The sequence below is a fragment of the Pelodiscus sinensis genome, chromosome 17, assembly GCF_049634645.1.
Source record: "Pelodiscus sinensis isolate JC-2024 chromosome 17, ASM4963464v1, whole genome shotgun sequence".
NCBI classification, from domain to species: domain Eukaryota; kingdom Metazoa; phylum Chordata; order Testudines; family Trionychidae; genus Pelodiscus; species Pelodiscus sinensis.
This window is the reverse complement of record NC_134727.1, coordinates 28,693,199-28,719,729: the sequence shown is the minus strand read 5'-3', so window position 1 is coordinate 28,719,729 and position 26,531 is coordinate 28,693,199. Positions and strand designations below refer to the sequence as shown.

At 38.9% G+C, this 26,531-nt stretch overlaps 1 protein-coding gene across 1 annotated transcript; it reads left to right on the top strand.

Annotated features, from left to right (window-relative positions):
* Positions 1 to 91: 91 nt before the first annotated feature.
* On the top strand, positions 92 to 25,547 carry SAR1B (secretion associated Ras related GTPase 1B). The gene is made up of 7 exons (XM_075900397.1): positions 92 to 230; positions 12,326 to 12,401; positions 17,660 to 17,779; positions 19,566 to 19,631; positions 20,480 to 20,583; positions 20,809 to 20,940; positions 22,780 to 25,547. Exons 2-7 carry the CDS (start codon positions 12,344 to 12,346, stop codon positions 22,894 to 22,896), a joined length of 597 nt encoding a protein of 198 aa, XP_075756512.1. The 5' UTR covers positions 92 to 230; positions 12,326 to 12,343; the 3' UTR covers positions 22,897 to 25,547.
* The last annotated feature ends 984 nt before the right edge of the window (positions 25,548 to 26,531 follow it).

The window sequence follows — 26,531 nt, the reverse complement described above, 5'->3', positions numbered from 1 at the left end:
GGCGGGGGAGCCCCCTTGGCGATGCGGGAGGAAAGCGGAGCGGCCGAGCGAGTCCCGGGGCGGCCCCCGAGCGCCAGGAGCCGGGGCCGGGCGGAGCGCGCTGAGTGTGACACGGCCGGCTGGGCCCGGAAGGAGCGAGCTGGGGGCGGAGCGGGGCCGAGCCGCTGGGGGGGGGCCGAGTCGGTGCCGGGCGAAGCGGGCAGCCTGGATCTCCGGTTCTTCACCAGCGGGTGAGTGAGCGGCCGGGGCCCTTCGTGTCCCCCCCGGCTCCCGTCCCTGCCATCTGGTGCCCCCCATAGCTTCCCCTTTGTACCTGCTGCTCCCCGCCTTTCCCGCTGACTCCCCGTATCCACTGCCCCCCCGTGTCCCCTACCCCCCACCTTGCCCTCTGTGAGCACTGCCCGTTACCCCCCACCTGAACCCTCTGCTCCCTTCCGCCGGCCTCTAATCGCTCCCCCCCCCCCCCCTTGTAGCTTTCCTGCTGCTCCCTCTGGACCTTCTGTTCCACTGTCCCTCTGTTTCCCCACCCTCCCCTACATGCCTGCTGCCCCCCGTACCTCCCTCTGTGTACACTGTATCCTCACCTGTACCCTCCCGGCTGCCTTCCCCCACCTGCCCATCTGTACGCTCTGCCCCAGCCTGTACCTTCCTTACTGTCCTCCCCCGTTCTGCCTGCCCATACTTTCCTCTTTGTTCCTTCTTTCCTCATCCATTCCATCCTGTCTCCAGTGTCTTCCTTTCTGCCCCCAAGTTCATTCCCCTCCATTTCCCCACCTGATTCCTGCACTTAACCCAGTATCTTCCATTCTGTTCCTACTTGTTCTCCCAAGATTTCAGCCTCTCACTATATCTTTTTCTCTACCACCTGTCTACAGAGCTTTTCTCTCCATGGAAACTACTCTGTCTGCTCTTCTTAGAGCTTGTAATTTTCTTTCCTTCATTGATCCCTTTTTATAATAATGCTGTCTCTTTCACTAGCACTGTGTAGGACTTATTCTCAGAGCATTTCATAAACACTAACTAATTCATTCACTCAACATCCCTGTTAGATACTTATGCAATTATTGTTCTCAATTTAAAGACAAGGAAACTGAAAGACTAAGACTGTGTCTACATTCCAGACCTTACAATGGCATAGGAACACCTCTGTAAGGTCTTCTATATAGTTGTTCTATGCTGATAGAGAGAGCTCTGCTGCTCACATAATTAATTCACCCCCAATGAAGGGCAGCAGCTGTCTTAGGGTACGTCTAGACTACATGCCTCTGTCGCCAGAGGCATGTAGATTAGGCTACCCGACAGAGTAAAATGAAGCGGCGATTTAAATAATCGCCGCTTCATTTAAATTTACATGGCTGCCGCTTTGAGCCGACAAACAGCTGATCAGCTGTTTGTCGGCTCAGCGGGATAGTCTGGACGCTCCCCTGCCGACATCAAAGGGAGCTGTCGACAACCCAGGTATGCCTCATCCCAGGAGGCATACCTGGGTTGTCGACAGCTCCCTTTGATGTCGGCAGGGGAGCGTCCAGACTATCCCGCTGAGCCGACAAACAGCTGATCAGCTGTTTGTCGGCTCAAAGCGGCAGCCATGTAAATTTAAATGAAGCGGCGATTATTTAAATCGCCGCTTCATTTTACTCTGTCGGGTAGCCTAATCTACATGCCTCTGGCGACAGAGGCATGTAGTCTAGACGTACCCTTATTGGGAGAGTGTCTTCTGCTGACATTATACACACTGATGCTTCTGCTAGTGAAACTTGTATCAGTAAGGGAAGTATTTTTTCACACCTCTGACCAACAAAAGTTTTACTGACAAAAGTCCTGGTGTAGACATGGCTTAAGTGACTTGCCCAAGCTCATGTTGTGCGTTAATGCTAGGGCTGGGGATAGACGTGGCTCTCAGGCCTGTACTTCAGCCCCTAGAGATTGTGCTGCCTTCATTCTGTTTGCATGTGTTCATAAACATGGTTCAATGAACTGATGTCTTTTCTGCCATGGAAGCTCACAGCAGATGTTGGGATGGGGAATACATAGTGACAGTCTATTGGAGATTAGAGCCAGGGGAAAACAGACAGCTCATTAGAAGGAAGGTGCTGTATCCCTTCTGTGTTCACGGTTTTTGGAAATAGGGGCAATTGCAGTGGGTGGCCAGTATAATGACTATGACAGTATGCAATAAGAGGATTTTGCTTGATGTTACAGATTCAGTGTAGTTTCCAGAGAATTAACGATACAATTATGAAATATATTTATTAGTGATGTTAGATATACTTTATTTTAGTAATTGTGTAGCTGCAACATTTTTTAGTGGTTACTTGGTTATTAAAATGCTCGTCACTGAGGGCTGGGCTGGCAGCCAGTGAGCTACTGGCCCCACTCCTGGGGAGTCCCATCCCACGCCTCACTGCTGTCTCTGTATCAGTTTGACCAGCCTGCCGGTCCCAATTTAAAATGCAGAGCATGTGAGGGAGAGGGTGTTGTGGTTAACTGGACCTGTTAACCAATAAGTAATCACATATCGGTTAAACAGTTAGCCGGCTAGCTGCTAACATCCCTAATATTTATTATTATAGTAACACTGTTTAGCATCATAGCTGCAATATGCTAAGTGCTACACAACTACCGACTTAGATTCAGTAAGTGTTTCTGTGCAGGTGAACTTGCATTCCAGTCATGACTGTGTCTCCCTCTATTGACCCATGACTTGGATAATCCCACCCACACAGAGTCTATCATAGAAGTAGATATGGTCCCTGCCCAAAAAACTTAAGTATATTTTTAAAGAGTAGAATAACAAGAATTAGTCATGATTTTTGGTGGGCGGGGGGCTAAGTTATTTTTCACTAGCTAGTGTGGTGTTAAACTCATAGGGGCAATCCACAATATCAGGAATAAGTCATTTTCCTAGTGGTTGTCAGCAAGTGATAGCCTCCTCCTTCCTCAGTCTTCCTTTAGTTGGTGTTGAAAACTTTTTAAGTGCTTGAATAGATAGGGCAAAAATGCTTTCAGCTAGCCATGGTGTCCAACCAGTTCTGAATCCTATAGTGGCTACTGCTATAGCCAGGGCTTGACAAGCGGCGGTGAGCCCTGCTCGCCATCTGCATGGTTTGGCATGCTGTGCATGCACAGAATGCGCTGCACGTGCGCTGATCATGCTGCGGCGCCGTGCCAGGCTAAAATCTACTCACCACGGGCAAGTAGATTGCCCTAATTGTCGAGCCCTGGCTATAGCAAACTAGTCAAACTCAACCAGCCAAATAGCTGCATTATTCAAGCCAACTAGACATGTGGCTAGTGAACAGAAGAATGGCCATACTGGGTCAAACCAAAGGTCCATCCAGCCCAGTATCCTGTCTGCCAACAATGGCCAATGCCAGGTTTCCCAGAGACAGTGAATCAAACAGGTAATGATCAAGCAATCTCTCTCCTGCCATCCATCTCCACCCTCTGACAAACAGAGGCTAGGGACACCATTCCTTACCCATCCTGGCTAATAGCCATTAATGGACTTAACCTCTATGAGGTTGGACACCATCGAACTAGAAAAACTTGAAAAACAATGAATGGTCTAGCAGCACCTTAAAGACTAACAAAACATGTAGATGGTATCATGAGCTTTCATGAGTACAACCCACTTCAGATGAACGTTTTTCAAGTTTTTCCAGTTGCAGACTAACTCGGCTACCCCTCTAAAGCTTTTGACCATGGAACTAGTAGTGCATGATGAAAGTGGTCTCAGCCATTCTTTTTGAAGTTGTGTTGAGAATCTGATTGAATCATAGAATATTAGGACTGGAAGGGACCTCGAGAGGTTATCGAGTCCAGTCCCCTGCCCTCAGGGCAGGACCAAATTCTGTCTAGACCATCCCTGATAGACATTTATCTAATCTACTCTTAAATATCTCCAGAGATGGGGATTCCACAATCTCCCTAGGCAATTTATTCCAGTGTTTGACCACCCTGACAGTTAGGAACTTTTTCCTAATGTCCAACCCAAGTTTAATTGAAGGGAAAGTATGACTCAATTGAATGTCCCCAGTAGTTTGGGATACAGATAAGTACCAGTCATTAACATTTTGTCAACATTTAATTTATACAGCTATCACTGAAAAAACTGTTAAAATGGCACTATTGGTATAAATATTGTGGTCAAATTCACTGGAATGATAATGACCTAGTAAGAAGTGATATAGTAGGAGTCACTCCCTATGAATTGTTTAGGCATGGCTTTCAATAAGCCCTGTTAAAAACGCGGTGTGACATCAGGCACATAAGATTCCTTTTTGGATTTCATAAGCTAGGACACGAGAACTCGGTTGCTTGTGTACATGTTTTGGTTTACACTAGAACATGTATTTTTTTAGAAGGAATCTGTTGGGAAAATATTAGTGATTTAAATAAAATCATATTACAAAATTTATAGAGGTTTTTTTTTAATTGGAACTAAAGATAACTCCTTAAAAAATGAAAAATATTGTTTTCTTATCAAATACACTATATAAGGAAGAATAGTTTATATAAAACCATTTTAATAAAACACCAGCAAGATTGTTGGCTTATTTTATTATGCTAACAATGTTCATTCAGTCTGTTCAAAGGAGTTATTTGACATTGTGAAATTTTGACAAAATATTTGATTACCTATTCAGGACTAGGAAAAAATATTTAAATAAAAGGAAGCGGGAACATTTGGAAGGGCAGGCTCAGTGCAAAGGATTGTATAATCACACAGAACTTCTGTTTGGCTTTGCTGCCTGTTGAATCTGACAGTAAAGTTTACTGAAAAGAAAATACCTTTTTAAAATAATAGATATGGGGCCATTTATGGGGGTTTTCCCCCTTGCTTTTGTGTTGTTGGACTAATAACAGAAAAATGCATCTTTCTTGCTATAAATACTAAGAGATAACAGCTATGAGTACTAGAAAGTGATGTGAATGTGACTAAGCAATCTTATGGTCCAAATGAAGTGTATTTAATTCATTTTAGAGGACTTTAATACCTCCACGTTATTTAAGTAAGTTATTTTGTTTCTGAAGTGTGTAACCAGCTCCCTTTGTAAACAGACTTGGAATTCATTACTGCATCATCCAAAATAGCTAAGTGACTGAAAACTGTGAGTCAGAATCCTTGTAGTAGTGATTCATTACTCTCTCTCTTCTCCTACATACCTGTTCTGGAATTCACTTTATTTTCCTTTCTGGGCATTATTGGAAAAGCATTCCAAAGAAAGGTCTTTCTAACTCAGAGATACTTTTCTTTTGTTTACCTGAATTGTATTAATCTGTAAGAGTACTATTTGGCAATTCCTTTTCAGTCCTGATTGTATTTCTCTTTGATGTCGATAGTCTTCAGTAGAGCATCAGTAAGTATTCATTTCCAGTGTACAAACTTTTTGAATTTATCTGCTATAGTTAATCTTGTTTTAGCATGGCATGTTGCATTGTTTTATTTGTTCTGAATATTCAGTTTAGAAAAAGAATAAAAATGTATTATCACAGCTAAGAGGGAAAAAGTTCGTAAAAATTAAAATTCCTAAGTAAACTATTTTTCATTTAAGAAAAGTAGTTATTGCAACAGGCCATACAATCTGTTTTAATTTCAAAGTACAACCTGAAAACAGTTCTTGCTACTTAGATAACTTCAGTTAGTGTATTTATTGTCCTTTAGGACAATAACATGACTGCTGCATCACCATTTTCACAGTCTTATTTTTTGATGTATTATTTGAAAGTTAAAGATTGTGCTCTGCTCAGTATGCAAGATTATAGAAAGATCTGTTGACTATATTCCTATGTAATGCCTCTTTATACAAAAACTAAGCATTATAATGATTATTTTGTATCTGATATTTACATGGCAAGGATTTGCAAACTTGTTAAAGCAGGGCTACTCAACTTTGGAATCCCTGGGGGCCACAGTGATACTCACAGCACATGCAAAGGGCTGCAACTTAAGTGTGGTTGCATATTCATGCAAATATATATGCAAATATATGCAAACAGCTTCTTTCACACAATGCCCTGACACTTCTGGCACCTCCTCCCTGGGGCTTAGACCCTGCACCTGTCTGTTCTAAGGATGTTAAGCATCAGGTAATTGACTAATCGCATAGTCAATGCATTTTTGCATCGACTATTCTTCGATTAATGGAAAGAATGTCTCCGCCTTTGAAATGTAACAATGGCCGTAAAGCTGTTGCTACACTTCAAAGGTGAAAGCACTGAAGCCCGGGGTCAGCTGCGGACGCCCCCACTAACTCCGGGCTCCGTGCGGCTCTGCCCGGTGCTAGGCTCCCCGCAGCATTCAAAAAGGCAGCGCCGCGCAGAGCAGCTGACCCTGGGCTCTGTGTGGTGCTGCCACTTTGAAGTACCCCTCTATCTGAGGGAGTGACTTCCTAAATAAATAGTGTTAAAAAAAGTTAATATGTCCTCCAACATTATCTTCCTTTGTTTAATAAAACACACAGTTATAGGGCTATATTGATGATAATATAAATCATTTTTGAGGTTCCACAAATATTTGCAAGAAAGCCATTCAAATGCATACAAATACGTTACTTGTTTCCTTTTTGAAGAGGCTTCCTTTTTCCCTACCTCAGAAGTATTCCTAAGGTGATTTATTTGACCAAAATGTGGTTTCCAGATTTGTTTTTTAAATGATCTGTACTAGTGCAGATGCATATCATCACTTCAAATATGGAGCTTTTTAAGATTTTATAAAATTAGATCAAATCTGAAATGAATTTGCATACCGCCTTAAAGTAGACTTTAAACATTTGTTTGCCAAGTTGTTTCTAGAAGACGCTGTTCCTGGAATTATTGAGGTTCAGAGTACACTGGTTAAAGTGCAGTCATGTTGGCTAGAGACCTGATTTCGCTAAGTTTTGATAACAGGCTCTCCAGGACCTGTGAAATGCACTTTTCAATTTATGCAAAGGGCATTTTACTTGAATAAAACTATTCATTTTTTACATGTGCTTGTTGTGATATGAAATAACAGTAAGTTTAATTTTAAATTAAGAACACAATCCACTATCCTAACAAAACATATTTTAAATTGCAATTTTAACAATATATTTAAAAGAACAACCACTATATTAACTAGCTTGTGAAGCATAACAGAATTGTTTATCTGTAACAAATTTATAATGATTGAGGGAAAGAAAATTTATTCTTTTCTGATTCATCTCCTGACAGGTAAAGAATGATAAATTACGATGAGTCTATTTGATAGCTTTTTCTTGTTAGGAATCTTCAGACTTAAGAGGTTGCTCAAGTTTTTCCCAAAGATATTGCATCCAATTCTACTTCACCTTTATCACCTCCATGAAGCAACATATTTTGATCAATTAAGTAACCGCCTTAGACAGGCTCCATAGAACTTACAAAATCAAGCTCAGGATGTAATGATGATGTAATGTTAGGCATGGTTGACATATACGTGGAACTGATAACAGTGTTAGACATGCTGGTGTGATTCTATAAAAATACTTTCTGTTTTCTTGCTCAGGAGGGCCATCAATAAATTAAAGTGATTTTTATTGAAACAGACAGTATCAAAAGATTATTTCACAAACCAACTAAAATCTGTTTGCTTTCAAAATCAAGCAACTTCCCCAAAAAACAATGGCTTATGCTTTCAAATTGCCTTGAAAAGAATTAAGAGCAGATTAGAGAAACATCTAAATGGTCTAGGTGGTGCTTGGTCCTGCCATGAGTGCAGGAGACTGGACTTGATGACCTCTTGAGATCCCTTTCAGTCCTATGATTCTATGGTTCTAAAGCAGCAGGCTATGAAATGGTGGTGGTTCACCAAGGTCAGCTCCAAGTGGGCCACTGCTGCTATATTTACCTGCATCTCTGCAGGTATGGGTAATTGCAGGTCATATTGCCCAGGAATGGTGATTTCCCGCCCCCCCCATACCTGTGGAGGTACAGGTAAATATGGCAGTGTGGGGGCCTGCCAGGGGCTAACCCTGGCAGACCAGATCCGGCCAATGGGCTGGTTTTTACCTACCCCGTTCTCAAGCTATCTAATTTAAGAGAACTCTATAACCTAGAGGCTTTACCTTCCTTATGGGTTGTAGGCTGATTGACCTGCTTCTGGATGTTCAGTTTTTCTGGTGCTTTTGGATGTAGTCATGCCAGTTTAAATGAATGGCCTTTGCTTGTTTCATTTGCTTTATAGTGACCAGACTTCAGTATGTTCATTAGAACATAATCCAGTGGTGGGCAACCTGTCGGGGTTCCATGTATGGCCCACAAGACATTTTGTTTGCCATTGCCCATGCTCAGGGTTGCCGTCCTTGTAGTCTTTTTCCTAGCAGTATTACTCAGGTGACACACGTAAAGCAAGGGCATGTGAAGTGAGGTGCATGCTGATTACACATTAACTGTGAGAGCCGTTTGCTTCTTCTGCATCCAATCGGAGTGCTGCTATAGTTCAATCAGTGCACCCTGCGAAGTCTAGGATATAAGTATGCAAAACTAACCCATCCCAGGAGACAGTTTTGGTTATGACAATCTAGTGGCCCACTGAGATGAGTGAGGGCCACTCAATCAGTGTTTCAGACCACTCCCTAGCCTAGGTTGCCCATCACTGCCATAATCATTTGATTTCAAATGTAAAGATAAGTCTTTTAATTCATATATTTAAAGCTCACCTTAAAGTTATGCAGTTTCTTTTCTACATCATAACGGTAGATTCAGTACTCCAATCCAAATATTACAATGTTCCCTTCTAAAATAACTGTCAAAGCTATTTTCCTTTAATAGAATTATTTAACTTTCAGTATTGTCAGGTGTTATTACTGTCAGTTTTTGTTGGTGTATTTTTGAGTTATTTGGACAAGTCCTATTTTTAAACCCACACATCTTTTGACTAGTCTAAGAGATTTCATTGCAGTAGAGAACCGGATTTTGTACTTTAATTTGATAGTGATTTAACTATTCCTGTTTCAGCTCTATGTGCTGAATAACCCTTTCTCATTTTAATAACATTTAAATCTTGCATGCTGGAGTTTTTAATAGCACATAAAATCTCTGGGATTTTTTTATTCACAAGTTTTGTAAACATAAAATGAACATTTCAATTCAATGTAATGTGGCTTTAAGCAGTTATTTTCACTTCAGTAATTTGAGCAGTTCTGTTGCATCACACCCTTTGCACTGATTTGAGTAGATCATTTTTCTAAGCCTCATAGAGGCTTTTCCTGATTGGTATTTTGTTTGAGCAATAAACAAATCTGCTGACGTGTATGTTCTTTGGTGTTTGCTTGTTCCTGACCTTTGCTTTTGAGACATGTAACTGATAGGTTTATTCATAGTGTTGTGTGACTATTCATGTGGTGATACTTTTTATTCCCTTAGTCATTTTCTTCTTTCTTATCTGATCAACTCTGTTTCCAGTTACTCATGATGTGAATGAGGAATTCTAGGTTTCTTCTTGGCTAACTCTAACCTTTTGAAAATTGGGAGAAAGGGAATGGGACAGCAGATGCGTAGTGGATGGATCATAACTGTGCTTTAAAGACTCATATTAAATTACTCTATTCCTTTTTTTCTTTTCCTCAAGCTTTCTTCCTGTGATAGGTCTGTTCCTTTATGGCAACACTGAACATTTTTCTTACCTAGGGCTAATAATTGATTGTTTCAATAGCTACTAAGCTGCTATTACTCCCCCCCCCCCCCCCCCCACTGTTGTAACAATGGTCGGTTTGTAGGTTTTGGCTTGTGTTGAGCTGTGATTCATCCAGTTTGTACTACATTACTCATGCAAAGCTGCTCTTAAGCCATCTTGCTCAGCCACTGAATGATCACTCCAATGGAGGAAGATCCTCAGGTGGCATTGGAACCTGCAACAAGTATCGGGGAGGAGGTGGAGTGAGGGAATGGGATGAGGTTTTGCCTAAGGAAAAAAGACATGGCCAGGGTGTCTTGGCAATTGATACGTGTCACTAAGTACCTTATGATTGCAAAATGTTATCCAAGCAATACTTCAGAACACCCTCTGTGATAGGTAAGTATACTCATCTCAGGAAATTGAGATGAAAAGGTTAAGCAAGTTGCCAATGGCAAAACAGTGAGTCAGTGGCAGTGATATTTGTACGTCACAAATATTGCTTCAGAATTGGTCCACATTCTAGCTTCTTGCAAAATGAATCCTGACTTCCTCAGATGAACAGCATCCATCACTAGTGTGTACATTGAGGGGCTATTTTTATGTTGAGAATTGTCCATTAATCAAATTCTATGCCATAAATGCAGCATTTCTTGATAAGATTTTACAGCGTAGTACTGGGGGTCCATATCCTTTGAACAAACTTAGGGTATATGGCCTTCTCAGTGTCACTTAGTTATTTCCCAGAAGAAGAGGGGCTAAAACTGGACCATTCTAGTTGTATTTTATTGGCCAGGAAGAACTCATTTGTGTGCTACCAGGATCTCATGTACCAGTGTTTCTCCCGGAGAAGATATTTTAACTTTAAAACTTGATGATTGACTTAAGCACCAGATAGACCCCATAATTAGTGTCTAATGGAAAAAGTATATTTACTTTCTTTCTTTTGGACATAGAGCTGGACAAACATTTTTCAGCAAATAGAAAATTCACCCGGAAATGCATGGTTATATGATAACTTATGAGAACAGAAACTATCCATAGTCTCTGAGCTCTCAAAAAAGTGTCCTAACTACTGGGCTATGGGATATTACACCGTTTCTCTTTCAGTCCCTCCTGTTGAAGCTATTTCACTTTGTATAAATAATTCGGAGTAGGAACTTGAACTTAGGTCTTTTTCATCTTAGGCAGGTACTCTAACTATCAAGTAAATCATTCTCACATTCCTTCTAGCCCAGGGACTATTATCATAATTCATAGTAATTCTTAATGACTATTCACTAGTCTGTCTTTACGAAGTCCCCCTATGATTGACAATGAATAGTATAGAATATGGAAATGTTTATAATCTGGTGGTTCAGGTACCATCACCATACTGGAAAGTCAGTTCACACAACTGTGGTGATTAGGACAAGATGGATAATGCACTGACCCATCCACAGTATTCAGGGGCAGCCCTAGACTAGCTGCCAGCAACTGGTGCCCTAGGCTAATCATGCAATCAGCGCCCCCACCTCCAAACCCTTCAATGATATTGCACCATCATTTGGCGCCCCATTTAACTTGGCGCCCTAGGCTGCCCCGACGGTATTTATCCCTTTACATATATATGCTTAATTTCCATAGGAAATCTTCAGTTAAATAACTCTTACGGCTTCTGCACAGACCTGTTTTAAAATTAATTAATTTGTACTACCATTGCTGAGACTTCTATTTTTTCCCATCACTACACTTGCAGGAAGAATGGTGAGTGTTGAAAGTATGAAGATCCAGGTTCTTTTCCCTATCGCTGCAATAGACTTGCTATGTGACTTTGGACAAATCATTTAATGCCTGCCCATGCTTTTGTTTCCCCATCGTGAAATATATTGATATTGTGAGTCTAAATTAATTGTTTGTAAAGTGCTTTGAAATTATCCAATGGAAGCAAAAGAAGCTATGAAAATGAAGATTATATTTTGAAATTTAAGGCTAAATTATTCTTTTTATGATTTACTAAAAATATTATATTTTTACAAAGTTTAGAAAGCTCACTTCTAAAAGTGTCTTAGTATGCAGACGGTGCAATAGTCTTAACTTCTATTGGCTGTGAGAATAATAGAATTGGATATACCAAGTGGCAGTTTATTCTATGGGCACAAAGCCAGTCCTGGAGTTATTTTAATGTAAGATTATAAATCTTGTTAAATAAGGTGTTTAATAGTAATGCTGAAAGACCCTTAATTTATAAATAACTAAAAAACAGATAAACATTTATTGTGAAATGAGGGTAAAACTAACGTCTCAGATTTCTGAGCTTAAAATTCCACCCCTATAAATAGATTCTCTGTGAATACAAACTGTAGTCAATACTCATTGGATTCTCATAGTTTTCTCTGGTAGCTTCACCTGAGTACACAGCTCATAACTAAACATCATGTTGCGGCAGTCCTTGCTGTAACAGTCAGACATTCTTTAACACATCTAAAATGTTTGGTCCAACATAGTGTTCAGGGGTAAACTATAGTAAGCAAAACTCAGCCCAAACTAAGTTCCAGAAAATTGATAACTGTATATCAAACAATGAATGTATCTACTAATGTGTGCTAACGGCTCTTAGTTTTTTCATCCCCTACTTCAGAGTCCTCATAATTCATACAGATTTGTTACAGTGTTTTATATAATATTTCAATAGTGCTTAAATTCATTTTGCTTTATTTCTTTCAGACCCCTTAAGATTTGGACATGTCCTTCATATTTGATTGGATTTACAGTGGTTTCAGTAGTGTATTGCAGTTTTTGGGTAAGTTTTTATGCTACTCTATTATAGTTGTTTTCATTTACCTTTGCATCCTTCAAGTATAGTACTACTAAAACACAGCATTTATTTTGGTGTAAATTAAACTACTTTCAGATTAAATATGTAAAATACTAAACCGAGTTATTCACTTAACAACACTGACTCTTTGTTGTCCCCTTCATCCATCCTTCTGTTAATCTCATTCACTTCCTTTAAATCTAGAGAAAAGTGCATTTTTTTGTTTTTTTTAGTGTGGGACTTGCATAGACCTAGTGGTGAATGGTTCTGCTGTCTATGACTGGTGGAATCAGGGAGCTGATCTCTGACAGGCAGAGACATGGTTTCCTCACACTAAAGGCAGGTGGTAGTGAGATACCTCACAATCCTGTGTATCCCAGGAAGAATCTCTCCAGTATGAATATAATGGCCTTGATTTTCCACTTACACTAATTAGATTTATACTGATGTGGAGTCTATTCACATATGTGGAGTTACTCCTTATTCTCATAGTGCAAGAGGGGAGAACTTAGACCAGTGATTTGACTTTATTATTTAATTACTATTTATCATTTGTGTTATGAAATCACCTGGAATCCTCTTTCAGGATCAGGGCTCAGTTGTGACCCAGTATAATGACAGAGGGCCAGATTCTGACACCCTTACTCATATTGAACAATACCTCACTCCATGAGCAATACCAATGCAGACAGTGGGACCACACTAAGTTAAACATTACTAAAACCAGATGAAGGGCATTAGAAGGGACCATAATATGAAAACAGCATCTAGCCAAAAGTGTTTCAAGCCAGGTTGATACAAGATGCAATATGTGAATTTTATCTGTCAACAGACAGGGCCGGGAAAGGAATATGAGGATAACAAAGGGACCCAGTGTTACATAGACCAGTAATATGTATGATTTACAGATTTTTTTATATTATATTAAATACATAATACAGGATATTACTGAATCATGCCAAGCTACTTGCCTAGCCATTATCAGGTAGATGTTTAAACTTGCTGTATGTTAGACCCTTGGCCAGCTATGTGAGTGTTAGTTAAAATTTCACTGGCTAAGTGGAATAAACTCTTATCTCTCCCACTTTATTTATTATTCAGCGACTGCTGCACATTTTAAAACTTCCCTGCCCCCCACCACAATCCTCCAAGGATATTTCTAGTGAAAGAGATACTATTGAATAAAATGCCAGGGAAAATGTTTCTTGACGTGTCCTTTGTATATGTTCTCGAAGGACAACTTACTTCCTCCTTTCTTACTCTTGCTCAACGATTTTTTCTTTTTTAATTAAAATAAAGGGACTATCTTGTTGTGATTAAAAATCAAGCGCTCTTAATTTATTATATAGTGTCTATTTAATGTTAATGATGTATTATTATCATGAAGTAGATTATAACATTGTGTAAATCAAAAGAAAAATGCACATGAAGAGATTTCTGGATAGGATTTTTTTCTGTATATTGTGATGTACTTTATAGCCGCAGTATTACTAATTGAGCACATTATATTGTTATTAAAAACAACAAAAATTGTATTAAAGCATAGAGAAGCAATAGTTTCTAACTTGCTGTTTCATTCTGCCCATAATGTGCCTGTACTTTAGATATTTATAGCTCAGTGATACTAAGATGCTCTTGTTTAAAATAGGGAAACAGTAACTTGGCTCAGGAATGAGGTGTTATTTGTTCTTAGTAGAAAATGTGAAGGGAGTATATTTAGCTGTTTTTTCAGAGAAAGCGATCCCAAAAAACTATAGTCATCCTACACAGTTATCTTCCCCATAATGAATTCACTTGTTCTTAAACTTCCTGAACGGAGGATATAAACACTTCTTCTGTGACAGATACCGAGCAATATAAGAACTCGTCAGATGACCTTCTCTTGCTTATAGATGGCGATGACTGTTTTACTCGGGAGCTCGACAGATAAGCAGGATAATTTGTATGTACCAAGAGCTGAATTTAAGAAGTCAGACTCTGAAGAAACCAGGTTTTTTAATTGGCTTTATAAATGCACCATGTTTTTAACTTGCATACTATTAGTATTTGTGATTTTAGCACAAGAGAACACATCAAATAGACATCAAGTAACATACCTGTAATAGTAAAGAGTACCAGACCCATTCTCCTCATTTGATTCTGTTAGTGAATTGCAGCCTTCTCTCTCAAAGTTATAAATGTTCCCTGTTGGAACATTTGATTGTAGAGATTACAGTTTAAAGAAAGAGACAGTAAGTAAATAATACCAGGGTAAAGGTCAACAGGGTCAATGTTTGTATGTGTGTGGAATGCTCCAGTGTCTTAGAAGTGGTCTAATTCAGAATCCAAATCAAAGATTCATTAAAAATCCTCATTAAACAAAAGCAAAGGTCAGAAAAAGTCTCATCACCAGTTCAGCCTTCTTTGGGTATGGTGCAAGTAGGATGTCTTCTTTATCAAAATCCTTCATCAGTAACCTACGACCCAAGCAGTGCACTGTCCGGCCCATTTTTAGAAGAACCGTGACCATAAATACTTAGACTTTTTTGTCTTTTCTCCAAAATGTGAACCCAGCAAGTGAAAATATAAATAATACACAACTTTGGACAGTTGCATTAGAATACATAGTTAAGCAAAATGAATGCAGAGAAACTAAGATGGTGAACTTTAATAGCACATTCTAAATTGTATAATCCAACAAGTTATTACATTAATTATATCTTTATCTTCATAAAGTTTGTAAAATAAATATTTCCTTAATTGTCTATCACATTGCCAAATACAATGGCATCAGGTAATGAAAGACCCTAGTATAGAATGGTAACCATGGAAAACCCAGTTTACTTCACTACATTGGTTGTTTCCTGTACACAGAAGAAGAAATAGAATTGCAGTGGTAAATTTAGCTATCGCATATAATACTGATTTGTTTTTCTTAATGGCACCCATTTTATACTCCTGATGGTATTCTGCACCAAAAAAATTTAAGTTTTGCAAATGTTGTCAATAAATAATAATGGACCCTCCAGCTTGGCAGTGGTTGATTGCACAGAAGTAGCAGATCACTCTGCGCTTCCCCCTCCCACAGGCACGTACTTGGTGGTTAAATAGCACCTGACCTTGACACAGCTCAAGGACTAGGACCATCCTAGAAAAACCAATGAGTCTATCTGTGCCAACCACATTAGATTGTAGGCTAGCAGGTGCAGTCCAGCAAGATCCAAGTATGAAGGGGCTTAGTGTAGGGAGATCCAGATGTAGGATGATAGGGTTGTGTGTGGGGCAATGTGAGTACAGGTAGCTTGTTGGGGGACTCTGGGTGCAAGGGAGATCTGGATGAAGAGTAACTCATTTTGGTGGAGGGGCAGTTTGGGTGCAGATACAATGGGGCTCTGCAGGGATCCAGGTGTAGATGGTTGGGGCTCAGTGGGAAGGATTTGGGTGTGGAAGGTTTAATGGGGTGAGGATCCAGGAGCTGGTTTGGTGGGCTGTGGTCTAGGTGTTGGCTTGGTAATGTTCTATGGAGCGGAGGGCTGGGTGCAGAGGGCTAGTCAGGGTAGTCCAGGTGCACATGTGCTGGGACTTCTTGGGGAGGGAGTTTGAGGTCAGGGACGGTCTGGATACAGGGATGAGGTCCAGACGCAAGGGTGGGTGTCTAGCTGCAGGTTCTAGTGGGGTGGGTGCAGTGGTTCTGGGTGCAGGGAGTGAGGCTTGGCAGAGGCAATCTGGGTCTGAGATGGGTCCAGATGCACAGGGGTTGGACAGATGGGAAAAGGCTCATTGTACAATGACTACTGTCCCAACAGCTGAGGAGTGATGGGAGCAGGAAGCAGAGGTGGAGGAATGTGATGCTTCCTGTAGCTGGAGAGGTTTCTGGGGATGGATCTGACCTAGCCCTGGCCACTCGCTGCTGGGGAAGAAGTTGCCCCATCCTTTCCAGCCTAGCCAGGACTAGTGACTGAATCTGGCACAGGATAGAAGCTGCTGGCCTTGGTGTCCTCATCAGCACCCTCTCCTCAGTGATTTACTACTTGGCTGGCTGCTTCAGAGACCCGAAACAGCATGTCCACTGCTGGGAAGCAGCGTGTGACCACTCTTATGGCTTTCCTTTGCTTCCTGATCAGAAAGGATTTTTTTTTTCAGGGAAGCAAAGGAATCTGCAGGGGACATGGATTATATTCATGTGCAATGGTGAAGCGTTCTCCCAGAGTAACTTTAACACGGACTTTTCCGTGCTATCAGCTGTGTGGTTGACTGTGGTGATTAACAAAACGTATTTAACACAGTGGCCAGGTCATATTTCTCACTGGAGTTAAGGGGACTTCCTTAAAACAGTTAAAATCAAAGCAGATTCTGTGTTGAACAGGTCTTGAAAGGAAGTGGTGACTTGCAACTTGACATTAGTTTTAAGACTATTGCATACTCAGCATGAAATAATTTGCAGAATCAGAGACTGACTCTGACCCAGGGTTCAGTATTGGGGAGGTATTTTTATAATTTGAGATTATCAAAGGGTCATTCTCTTAATTTAAAAAAGATCTTGTCTTACTTTTTAACCCTTTCTTCCTCCTGTCTAATTGTTTGTACCAGAGGCAAAAACACGGTGAAATTAAAAAGGAAAAATTGTTTTTATGAAGATTATTATATTCGAGCATTATTGCATGACAGGAAATGTTTTACCAATGCATTATACACTGTTGATGAGACAGTCTTTCGACTCACTTGAGACACAGATGAGTGTTTTAGTCAGACAAGGCTTATTGTGTCTTCAGGCTCTATTGATCAAACTATACCGTGCATCTTCATTTGCCTCAGATCACCAAACAGCAACAGAATATGTGTAGAATTAAAAAATAACAAATACTATTTAAAACCAGTTTCCCCTTTTATTTATCTGCCAAGACAATTTCATTTGCAATAGTTCTAGACAGAGATCATAGTTGAGAAAAACATTCCCAGCTCAGTCTGAGGAAGATATCTTGGGCTTCCAGCAGAGGAGAGGTCCCATAGAATGTGGAAGAAGCCTTTGTTAAGAATAGCTGAAAATGCTATTGCTCATCCTCTGTTATATGTCATAGTTTTGGTCATACATTATTTTATCCTTATTGCTAGTGGGCTGCGCCCCCTGCTTGCTACACTCACCTACCCTCCCCCCACACCCGTCTGCTTTTCTCGCCCATCAGGAAACACTTATATATAAATATGAGAGGGAAAGATTATAAAATCAATGTAGTCAGTAAACGCTTTTTTTTTTTTTTTAACAGGACTGTATAAGAAATCTGGTAAACTAGTATTTCTTGGATTGGACAATGCTGGAAAAACTACACTGCTGCACATGCTCAAAGATGACAGACTGGGACAACATGTACCTACATTGCATCCCAGTAAGTCAACACTTCCAGTTCTTTAACATTGGAAACAGTTCCTTGATTTTCTCATGTGCCACATTCGTCATCATGTGTTCACTGATATTACAAAAACTAAATTTGTTGTAATATAATTCAATATGGGTTACTGAAAACACTTAGACCTGAAGTGAGCACATTAACAGGGGCTGAGACTTCAGATCATGGGAGATAGAGTGCCTTACATTGTTCAACAGACACCTCTCCAGCTAGTTGCAAAAATAGCATCAACAGCCTCTACAGAAAGGCTGTTTGGTTCTGTTTGTCTAAAAGGGTGCTAAGACTTTCCTAGGGTGGCTTTGTAAGAGGGGAATTAAGCCCCAGATGAAAAATAGACTTAGAGGTCAATGAGGACACACACGATGCTTGGGAGCAAGAGAGGAAGGAGACAGAGTGAACTATATTTTATTTTACATGTGAAATACATAGTGTCACACATTCAATATCCCTGCAGTGTGGCATTAGTGATGTAAGAAATCTGATTATTGGTCTTAGTCCCTCACTCTATTCAGGAAATATTCCCAGTGAGGACAAAGAGGTTTGCTTGAGTAAGGAGTGCTGTTTCCTTGGAAATGGGAGAAGAAAATTCTTCAGGATAATGGAAGACAAACAGAAAACTTGCTATATGGTGTCACTGTAAAAATCAGTAGCTAGAACAAACAGCTTCTTCTTTGTATTAATTAATGAAAGCAGCATGTAAAATATTGACACCAGAGGGCTGAGAACCAGGAGGATTTGAAGCTCAAACTCTGCTGAGCCATCATTTACTTAGGGCCTGCTTTAAATCTCACTGAAGATGGTGGAAAATCTCCCATTAACTTCAGTGGGCTTTGGATCAGATGCTTGATATCAGATGGTGTGGAGCACATGTTGGTCAGGCCAACAAACAATTGGATAAAAGTGGAATTGGATGGAAACTAAAAGTAAGCTATTCAGAGTAGAGCGAAAAGTTTATTGTTGATGGGGCAGCGCTTTGTGCACCCCTGTAAGTGCATGCAGGGTTTGAAATTAAGCGAGCTTCGTTGCCTACAGTTAAAGCTTGGCAAATGGAGGAACTGCTCGAAATGCCGCTGTGCTGCTCTGTGATTAAGTTTCCACAAGCAGGCTTTGGGTTGGGGATCTGGTGCCTTTAAATAAGACACCAGGAAGTACAGCTCTGATGTTGATGAATTAGTGAGCTGGCACCTGGGGGTGCTTCAAAACCAGCCAAGCCTCCCAGAGAGGTTTAGTGTGAGACTGAAGCAAAACAGCTCTACACTGGAACAGGCAGTCAATTTGCAGACTTTCAGCAGTTGCTAAAATGGCCCAGGATTCCGCGTGTGTTTGTGTGAGGCTTTCCCCTATTGAAATACTTGGTCCTGCCATAAGGGCAGGGGACTGGACTCGATGACCTCTCGAGGTCCCTTCCAGTCCTAGTATTCTATGATTGTATGATTCTAGATATAAAATCAAGCTATTTCAGGTATAAAAAGATAAAAACCAACTATGTAGGAATAAGTGATGCAAAGAGAATTTCTCCCATTGTTTTATTGAACATTTTATATATGCTTTAATACCTATTGATGTTTGGTTCATTATTAAAACACATTGCACTTGCCATAACTCTCTCAATCACTTTGCTCTGCTTTTCTTATTGAATAATAGCATAATAAAGGACCTTTCCTCAATTTGAGAGTCAGTAAAAATCTGTTTTCAGAAGCCTGCTAAGTATTTTGTATTGCATGCTATTCAGAAACAAAGAACATACCAGTTTTGTGTATTTTAGCCTCAGAAGAGCTGACAATTGCTGGTATGACTTTTACAACTTTTGATCTGGGTGGACATGCTCAAGGTAAGATAGTGGGATCGGCTATTTTGTTTTTGTTGTAACTATATTGACTTTGGTTCTTATAATTGCAACTTTTATTTTTTTTAAATCAAACAAATGACCGTGCTACAGATACTATTCTTGTTAGATGGATGAAGTGGAATCTTCAGTATGTGTTTATATACCTGTCAAACTGAAGTTTCCACTTCCTGCATCTGACAAAGTGGGGTTCAGCCCACAAAAGCTTATATCCAAACACATTTGTTAGTCTGTAAGTCTTTACATTCCTCAAGTTTTTTGCTGAAACAGACTAACATGGCTACCCCTCTGAAACTTGTCTCCATTGAGTGACATGACCATTAGAAAAAACAAATACAAAAATCAAAATGAAAAAATCCACCCTGATATTTACTATTAGCCTTTATGATTTAAACTTGCATTTGTTGATGTAAGTCTATTGGAACAAGTTCAAGTGTAGTGTACATGTGGAAGTGATCTGTCAGGGCAGTAATCAGTCTTCCACCTCTTCTGCTGCTAAATTGGACTGAAAGTCCAGTATAGTTTATCAAAAATTTCAAGTTCTTCAGATTGTCATAAATTATTTGACTGCTAAATAATACACAAAACCATAGGCTTTTAGAACTGTGCTTATGGATGTGATTAGTTTTTCTCCAGGTTCAAATAAGAATTCCCTTTTTGCTTCATTATTTCAAGCTATGTCAAGCAGGGAAGGTTGTCCTAAAGATTGATTTTAAATTTTTAAAAATAGAACTGGCTGCCTTTTTAAATATTCTGTTATTTAATGAGATCCTGTGCATTATTCTGAATGTTGGGATAATTTCCTGTTGCTGTTATATAACCCTTTTTCTTAGCTCGCAGAGTGTGGAAAAATTATCTGCCTGCCATCAATGGTATTGTGTTCCTGGTGGACTGTGCTGATCATGAGAGATTGGCTGAGTCAAAAGAAGAACTCGATGTACGTAAATAATTTGGATTTAAAAAAAATGAACTAAGGTTCTCGGTACCTAAAAATGCGAACTTCTGCCACCCGACCAGGGTGTTCAGCAGTCTGTTTCTTTTTCCCCTTCCTCCCCCGCCCATGATCTCTATCCAAGGACAATTGCTGTTTGCTGCTGTCCTTGCACACGAGGATACATAGGCTCATTTAATTCCTCTTCCTTTTTTTTTCTCCCCCTCATAGTCACTAATGACAGACGAAACTGTTGCTAACGTGCCTATCCTAATTCTTGGTAACAAGATTGACAGACCTGAAGCCATCAGTGAAGAGAGGTTACGTGAGATGTTTGGTTTGTATGGCCAAACAACAGGAAAGGTAATGCTCATTTTCTTGTTGGAAAGTTTGCTTTCCCTGTGCTCCACAGAGAGCATTCTTTTGCATTACTTCTTCTCAGTTACATAAATAAACTGTCTACCCCTCTGAGACTACTTTATTATTCATTGATTTAAAAATGTAATATCTACAAAATAAAGTCTCTAATTTCTGAATTAGATCTTGTTCTACCAATAATTTATTAATTGTTTTCAGGATCATCTTTGTTCAGAGAAAGAAAATCACACTTAAATTATCTTTTATAGTTTCCTCTAAAATACTTTGAGTGAGCAAGCCTTTAAAGATAGTTGTTCAGATTAGAACTCTGTTAGGTAATTTGATAAAGTTTGGTAGGTACTGATCTTTCTGATTTATAGTGCAGGTTTATCGAGTAATACAGTAGAAAAATATTAGTCCATGGATTAGAAATGGGATACTCCAATTTACTGCTGTGAAAATCTAGATAGGTTGTTCATGAAAAAGTTCTTAATAATGCCTATCACAATAAACTAGGTTTTACATATGAACCATTGTGCTATTGGAGCTCTCTATTTTTAATTAAATGTAAATATAGCACACTCAATTTATAACATATATTTAGTTGTAGGGGATTAAGAACAAGTTCCTCCAATATCTTTCATGCTTATAGTGTAGATTTTCTAGACTAGTCATGTGAAATTCAATTTATTTTTCTGTAGAAGAACAACAAGAACCACCTTTGGCTTGTAACACAGCATTTGGGTTATAACGGGCATTACCAAGTATGTGAGGGAAAGAAAGGTGGAGAGAGTTACAATTACACAGCTGTAGTTGCAAATCCTCAATAATTGTACCATGAAGTTGTTGTGCTCTAGTGCCAGTATAGCCTATGCATGGGCACAAGTAGGGTTAAATGCAAAACAGATTTCTTCACACTGAGCAGTCGTAAATCTCAAGTTCCTGTGCTTTCAATCTCTCAACCGAAAGTGTGCAGGGTAAAAGTGTGTGTCTGTGAGGTGGGATCCTTATTATAGAATTATAGAAATGTAAAGCCGGAAGGGATTTTGAGAGGTAATCAAATCCAGTCTCCTCCACTTAGGCTGGACCAAGTAACCTTAGACCATCCCTGACAGGCAATTGACCAAACTTTTTTTAAAACCTCAACTATGGAGATTTCACCTTCCCTTGGAAGACTATTCCAGAGCTTAACTATTCTTAAAGTGAGAATTTTTCCTAATATCTAACCTAAATCCCATGTGCTGCAGATAAAGCCCATTACTACTTGTTCTACTGTCAAAGGACATGGAGAACAATGATGGTTGGATTCTCCTGTTTTCTCTGCTCTCCTATTCACTTTTTTATCTTGCTCTTATTTTCATAACTCACAAATCTAGGTTGTGTGGGTTCAAACCCAAAATGCAGAACAAGCAGTAGTGTCTTCAAATTAGTAGTAATGGGTTAGGGTTAGGATTATCCTGAGACTACAGTCAGCATGACTGAAGTCAGTCTTAACATGAGTGGCTATTTACCTATTTTATCTAATTACAAAATGAATGTCAGTGCACAGAGGAACTCCTAGTATGTGTTTTCAGAAACATCTTGGTTTAAAACCTCCTTGTTGATGCCTGGTCTTGCATTCCTGTATCATGCATTTCACCCTGCATAAATATAACAGATAGAATGCACAGTATATTTCAACAAGGATCTTTATTTTTGTTAAATTAAGGTTAGTTAATTTTCCACATTTCTAGTATTGTAAAACAAATGAGGTAATAACGTTCTATTAAAATGTTTGTTTTTGGAAAAAGAACACTTTTTATTATAATACTGCAATTTGAAATACTTCTCATCTTTCACTTCCAGGGCAACGTGTCACTGAAAGAACTGAATGCAAGACCACTGGAAGTCTTCATGTGCAGCGTGCTAAAGAGACAAGGCTATGGAGAAGGATTCCGTTGGATGGCACAATACATTGATTAATGCCAAAATCGCATCAGTACATTTTGTTCCATGTCTGAATATTGTCTGCTCATTATTTGATCACTCAGTGTACATAATTTAAACTCAGTAGACTTTGTTTGGTTACAAAAGCATATGTTTTTTAGATTATTAAATCAACTATGCTAAACTGAAAGTGTGAGGATTGAAAAATGATTTTAAGCAAGTTTGTAAGACTGACTATCACAACATGTTAGCTTTCTAATCCCATAACATAACAGTCTTTTGAAATTTATAACTTGACAATAGTCTTCGGCACCATTTTTTGACAGTGATTTTCCAGTACAGTACATTTGAATGCACTTTTTAACAGCTAAAAACAGGAGACATGTAAACAACATTTAATGCTCGTTGTGTTAAATTTGTATGTACTTTTTTGAAACTGGTTTTATAAATTTAGAATATATAACCATCTCAAGGAACAATAAATAATTAGCATATTGATAATTGCATGATGCCTTACAGCTTTCAATAATACACTTTCTTATGCAAGCAACGTCATGCAATAAAACTAAATCCAATTTTTGGCATCTTTGATGGGAAATGTTTCATTTTAATGTGTCTTAACTAGTGAGGATGTCTGAAGATTTGAGTAAGTGGGATATCTTCCTGAAACATTTAGGCCACAAGATAGTTTTGGTGTACTTTAGAAAATTATAAGCTTTTCAAACTACTTGATTGCATTGATTAGGATTTTGCATTAACATGAGAATAATCTAATTAGATGCCCTACCAACCACTAAACTGTAATTTAAAAATATATATAAATTAATGTGTACATATACAATTCTTTATCTAAAGCAAAATTGAGCTCATTTATTGTTTTGTGAATTAAAATGAACTTGTAAACTGACATTACCTTGAAGAAATTAAAAAAAAAAAAAAAAACACCCGTGTGAAATAATACTCTCCTAGTTCAATAGACCATGATTGTGCCAGAGGAGTTGATTCTGAATAACCTGTAATTCCCAGAAAGGCATTTGCTGATGTTACATGTGGAAACTCATGCCATCTGTCACACGACTGGATGTGAGTTTTAGCCTTTCTTTTTGTCTAAGGCTTTTTTTGGACAGTTTTACGATGTTGGCAAACTGTATGTAATGCTTTGGAGTCTGAGATGACTTATTTCTGAGATAAAGTTTTGGTATCACTAAGACTGGTGGTCTGGCATTTGACTGTTCCTTTCCCCTTTCTTCTGCATGCATTACTACTTTTGAAAAGAATGAAGATTATTTTCTAAGTGGAAAGTGGTAGAGCACATATGTCGATTTCTTGTTGCTATTAGTTGGTACTTACTGTTGAACTGTGGTCTGTTTGTTGTAGGATGTCTCATTCTGTAGCCTTCATCTGAACCTATTTATGGCAGGTGGGGCTGATATTTTACATAAATATGAAAAAAGGAGTGGAAGTTCAATTATAGATTTCAAACTGGAGTCATCTTTTTGTGATGTTGTTCAGTGGCGGTTTTGCCTAAGAAAGTAAGGGTAGGTAAGTTCTTGGTGTCTAAGATTGATTTCCAGGAAAGATTGTTGCTTCCCTCATGGTAATGTAAGCTCTCTTTTTGGGAATGTATGTGGATCCTGATGTCCAGCATGCATGGAATATTGATATCGTATGTCTAGAATTAATTTTTGTTCTTCTTGGCCCATTGGATTTGACTTCCAGATGCAGGGTATACAGGATCACAGTGGATAATGTGAACCACTCTTTCCCTGATCAGAACTTGAATGACAGTGTGTTGATAAACACATCTCCACAGTCCTGAACTGTGCACCTGACTAAGAGGAATAATACAAAACCTCAAAGTTAATGTTTATAACTCATTTGCTATTCTGCAAATCTTATCTTAATATTAAGTCTTTTTCTAAGTCAAAGTTGTTTGTGGGTGATGATGTCTAAGCTGCAAGTGAAGGCAACAGCTTACATGTGTCAGATATAATGCAACCTAAGAGATATTCCCTCCCCCCTCCAATTATCTGTCTACTATGGAATGCTGTCTGGGTTGCACAAACCAAACCTTTTAGTTAAGAAATGGCCTCTTATCAGAGTTAGGGGAAGATGCAGGTGCCCTTGCTGCCTACCATGGATCTGTTTTGAAGACCTGCTTTCCTTCAGATATTTCAGATGATCCTTATAATGCTGAGAATAATTAAATCAGTGGATATTGTAAATATTAAAAATAATTCTTTCAGGTAGTTGGCACAATGCTGATATGGGAGACTTGGAATTTTTGTTGCCTATGCTTATAGAAATGAAACTGTGAACAGATGTCCTGGTTTCTCTCTCCTCAGTCCAGGCCATGCTTTCTGTTCACTTCTGCTGGCTGATTCATTAGGGTGGGCATTGAAACAGATGTGTTGTGCTTTTCAGCTTTTATTCCAAGTAACCAGTGAAAGCAAGGAACATGAGGGTAGTGGTAAGAATAAAAATGTAGGTGATCATCTTTAAAAGTGTGTATTGAGAGTAATTTTTAGTGTTTTGAAAATATGCAGATTTCATGCTTGATACATTAAAATGCTGGTTTAAAATGGGGTCATAACAAGGACATGAAAGGAATTGTATCTATACATTTAGCCACTTACACGGGCCTCCATTATGGTAGTATCTGAGCATTTCTCAAATATTTAAAGAAATAGGTTTTTTTTTTTCCTCACTTGCTTTCCAGCCTTTTGGAGAAATACCTTGATTAAGTTATAGGGTTCATTTAGTTTTTGTTGTGTATGTGAATGGGTGTCTATGCGTGAAGAAATTATCGACAGAAAGTTAGGTTGCTGAAATGAGTTTTTGGCATTAATTGCTGGAGGTGACTAGTTTCTAAAGTGGTTCATCTGTGATCATTCGTATTTTTGGTGAGAATGGATTTCTTTCTCTAGGACCAGCTTGTGTGAAAGTTTTTCACTCTCCTGAGTATCCAGATACACAGCCTTCAGTTTAAACATGAGAGTAACTTAAAGAATATGTGCTGAAAAAACAAAGCTCATCTTTAGTAAAGGTGTATTTATGAAGTGTCTCCAACCTATTTTTATACCGCAACAGTTTCTTAGGGTAGGTGGACACGGACGTCATGTATTTCAATAATTGCTGCTGAGATTGTGACCTGAGCATTGCAGTCACTTCATGTTTCCATTTGTGAGTTGTTTAACATTTATTTTGCCTGGATAGTACTTATGCTTTTATTTTAGGATACACTGTATAACCTCAAGATTTGAGGTGTAATTGTATCTCTATCCTGGCCTGCTAAATGTATTTTTTAGCACAAACAAATAATAGAATCATAGAAGTTAGAGATGGCAAAAGTCTGTTAAATCATCTAGTTCATTCTCTTCCAGTGCAGGATTGTTCCCCAAAGTATATCGTCTAGTGCTATACTTAGTGTTCAGGTATTGTCCGTGATGTGCCAAAGATGACATATGGCATCCATTGGAATATAATACCTGCATGTTTGTGAGTTTTAATACTATATATTTTCCATATTGTATTTTAATAATCAGAGATTAACATAAAATATTTTACATTTACTACTTTATCTCTTGAGCCAGCTCAGCAAAATGTAAGGTGCTCTATCTTCAACTCAAGTGAATTTGCAGATCTGCATGTAGTGGAGAATATACCCTAAC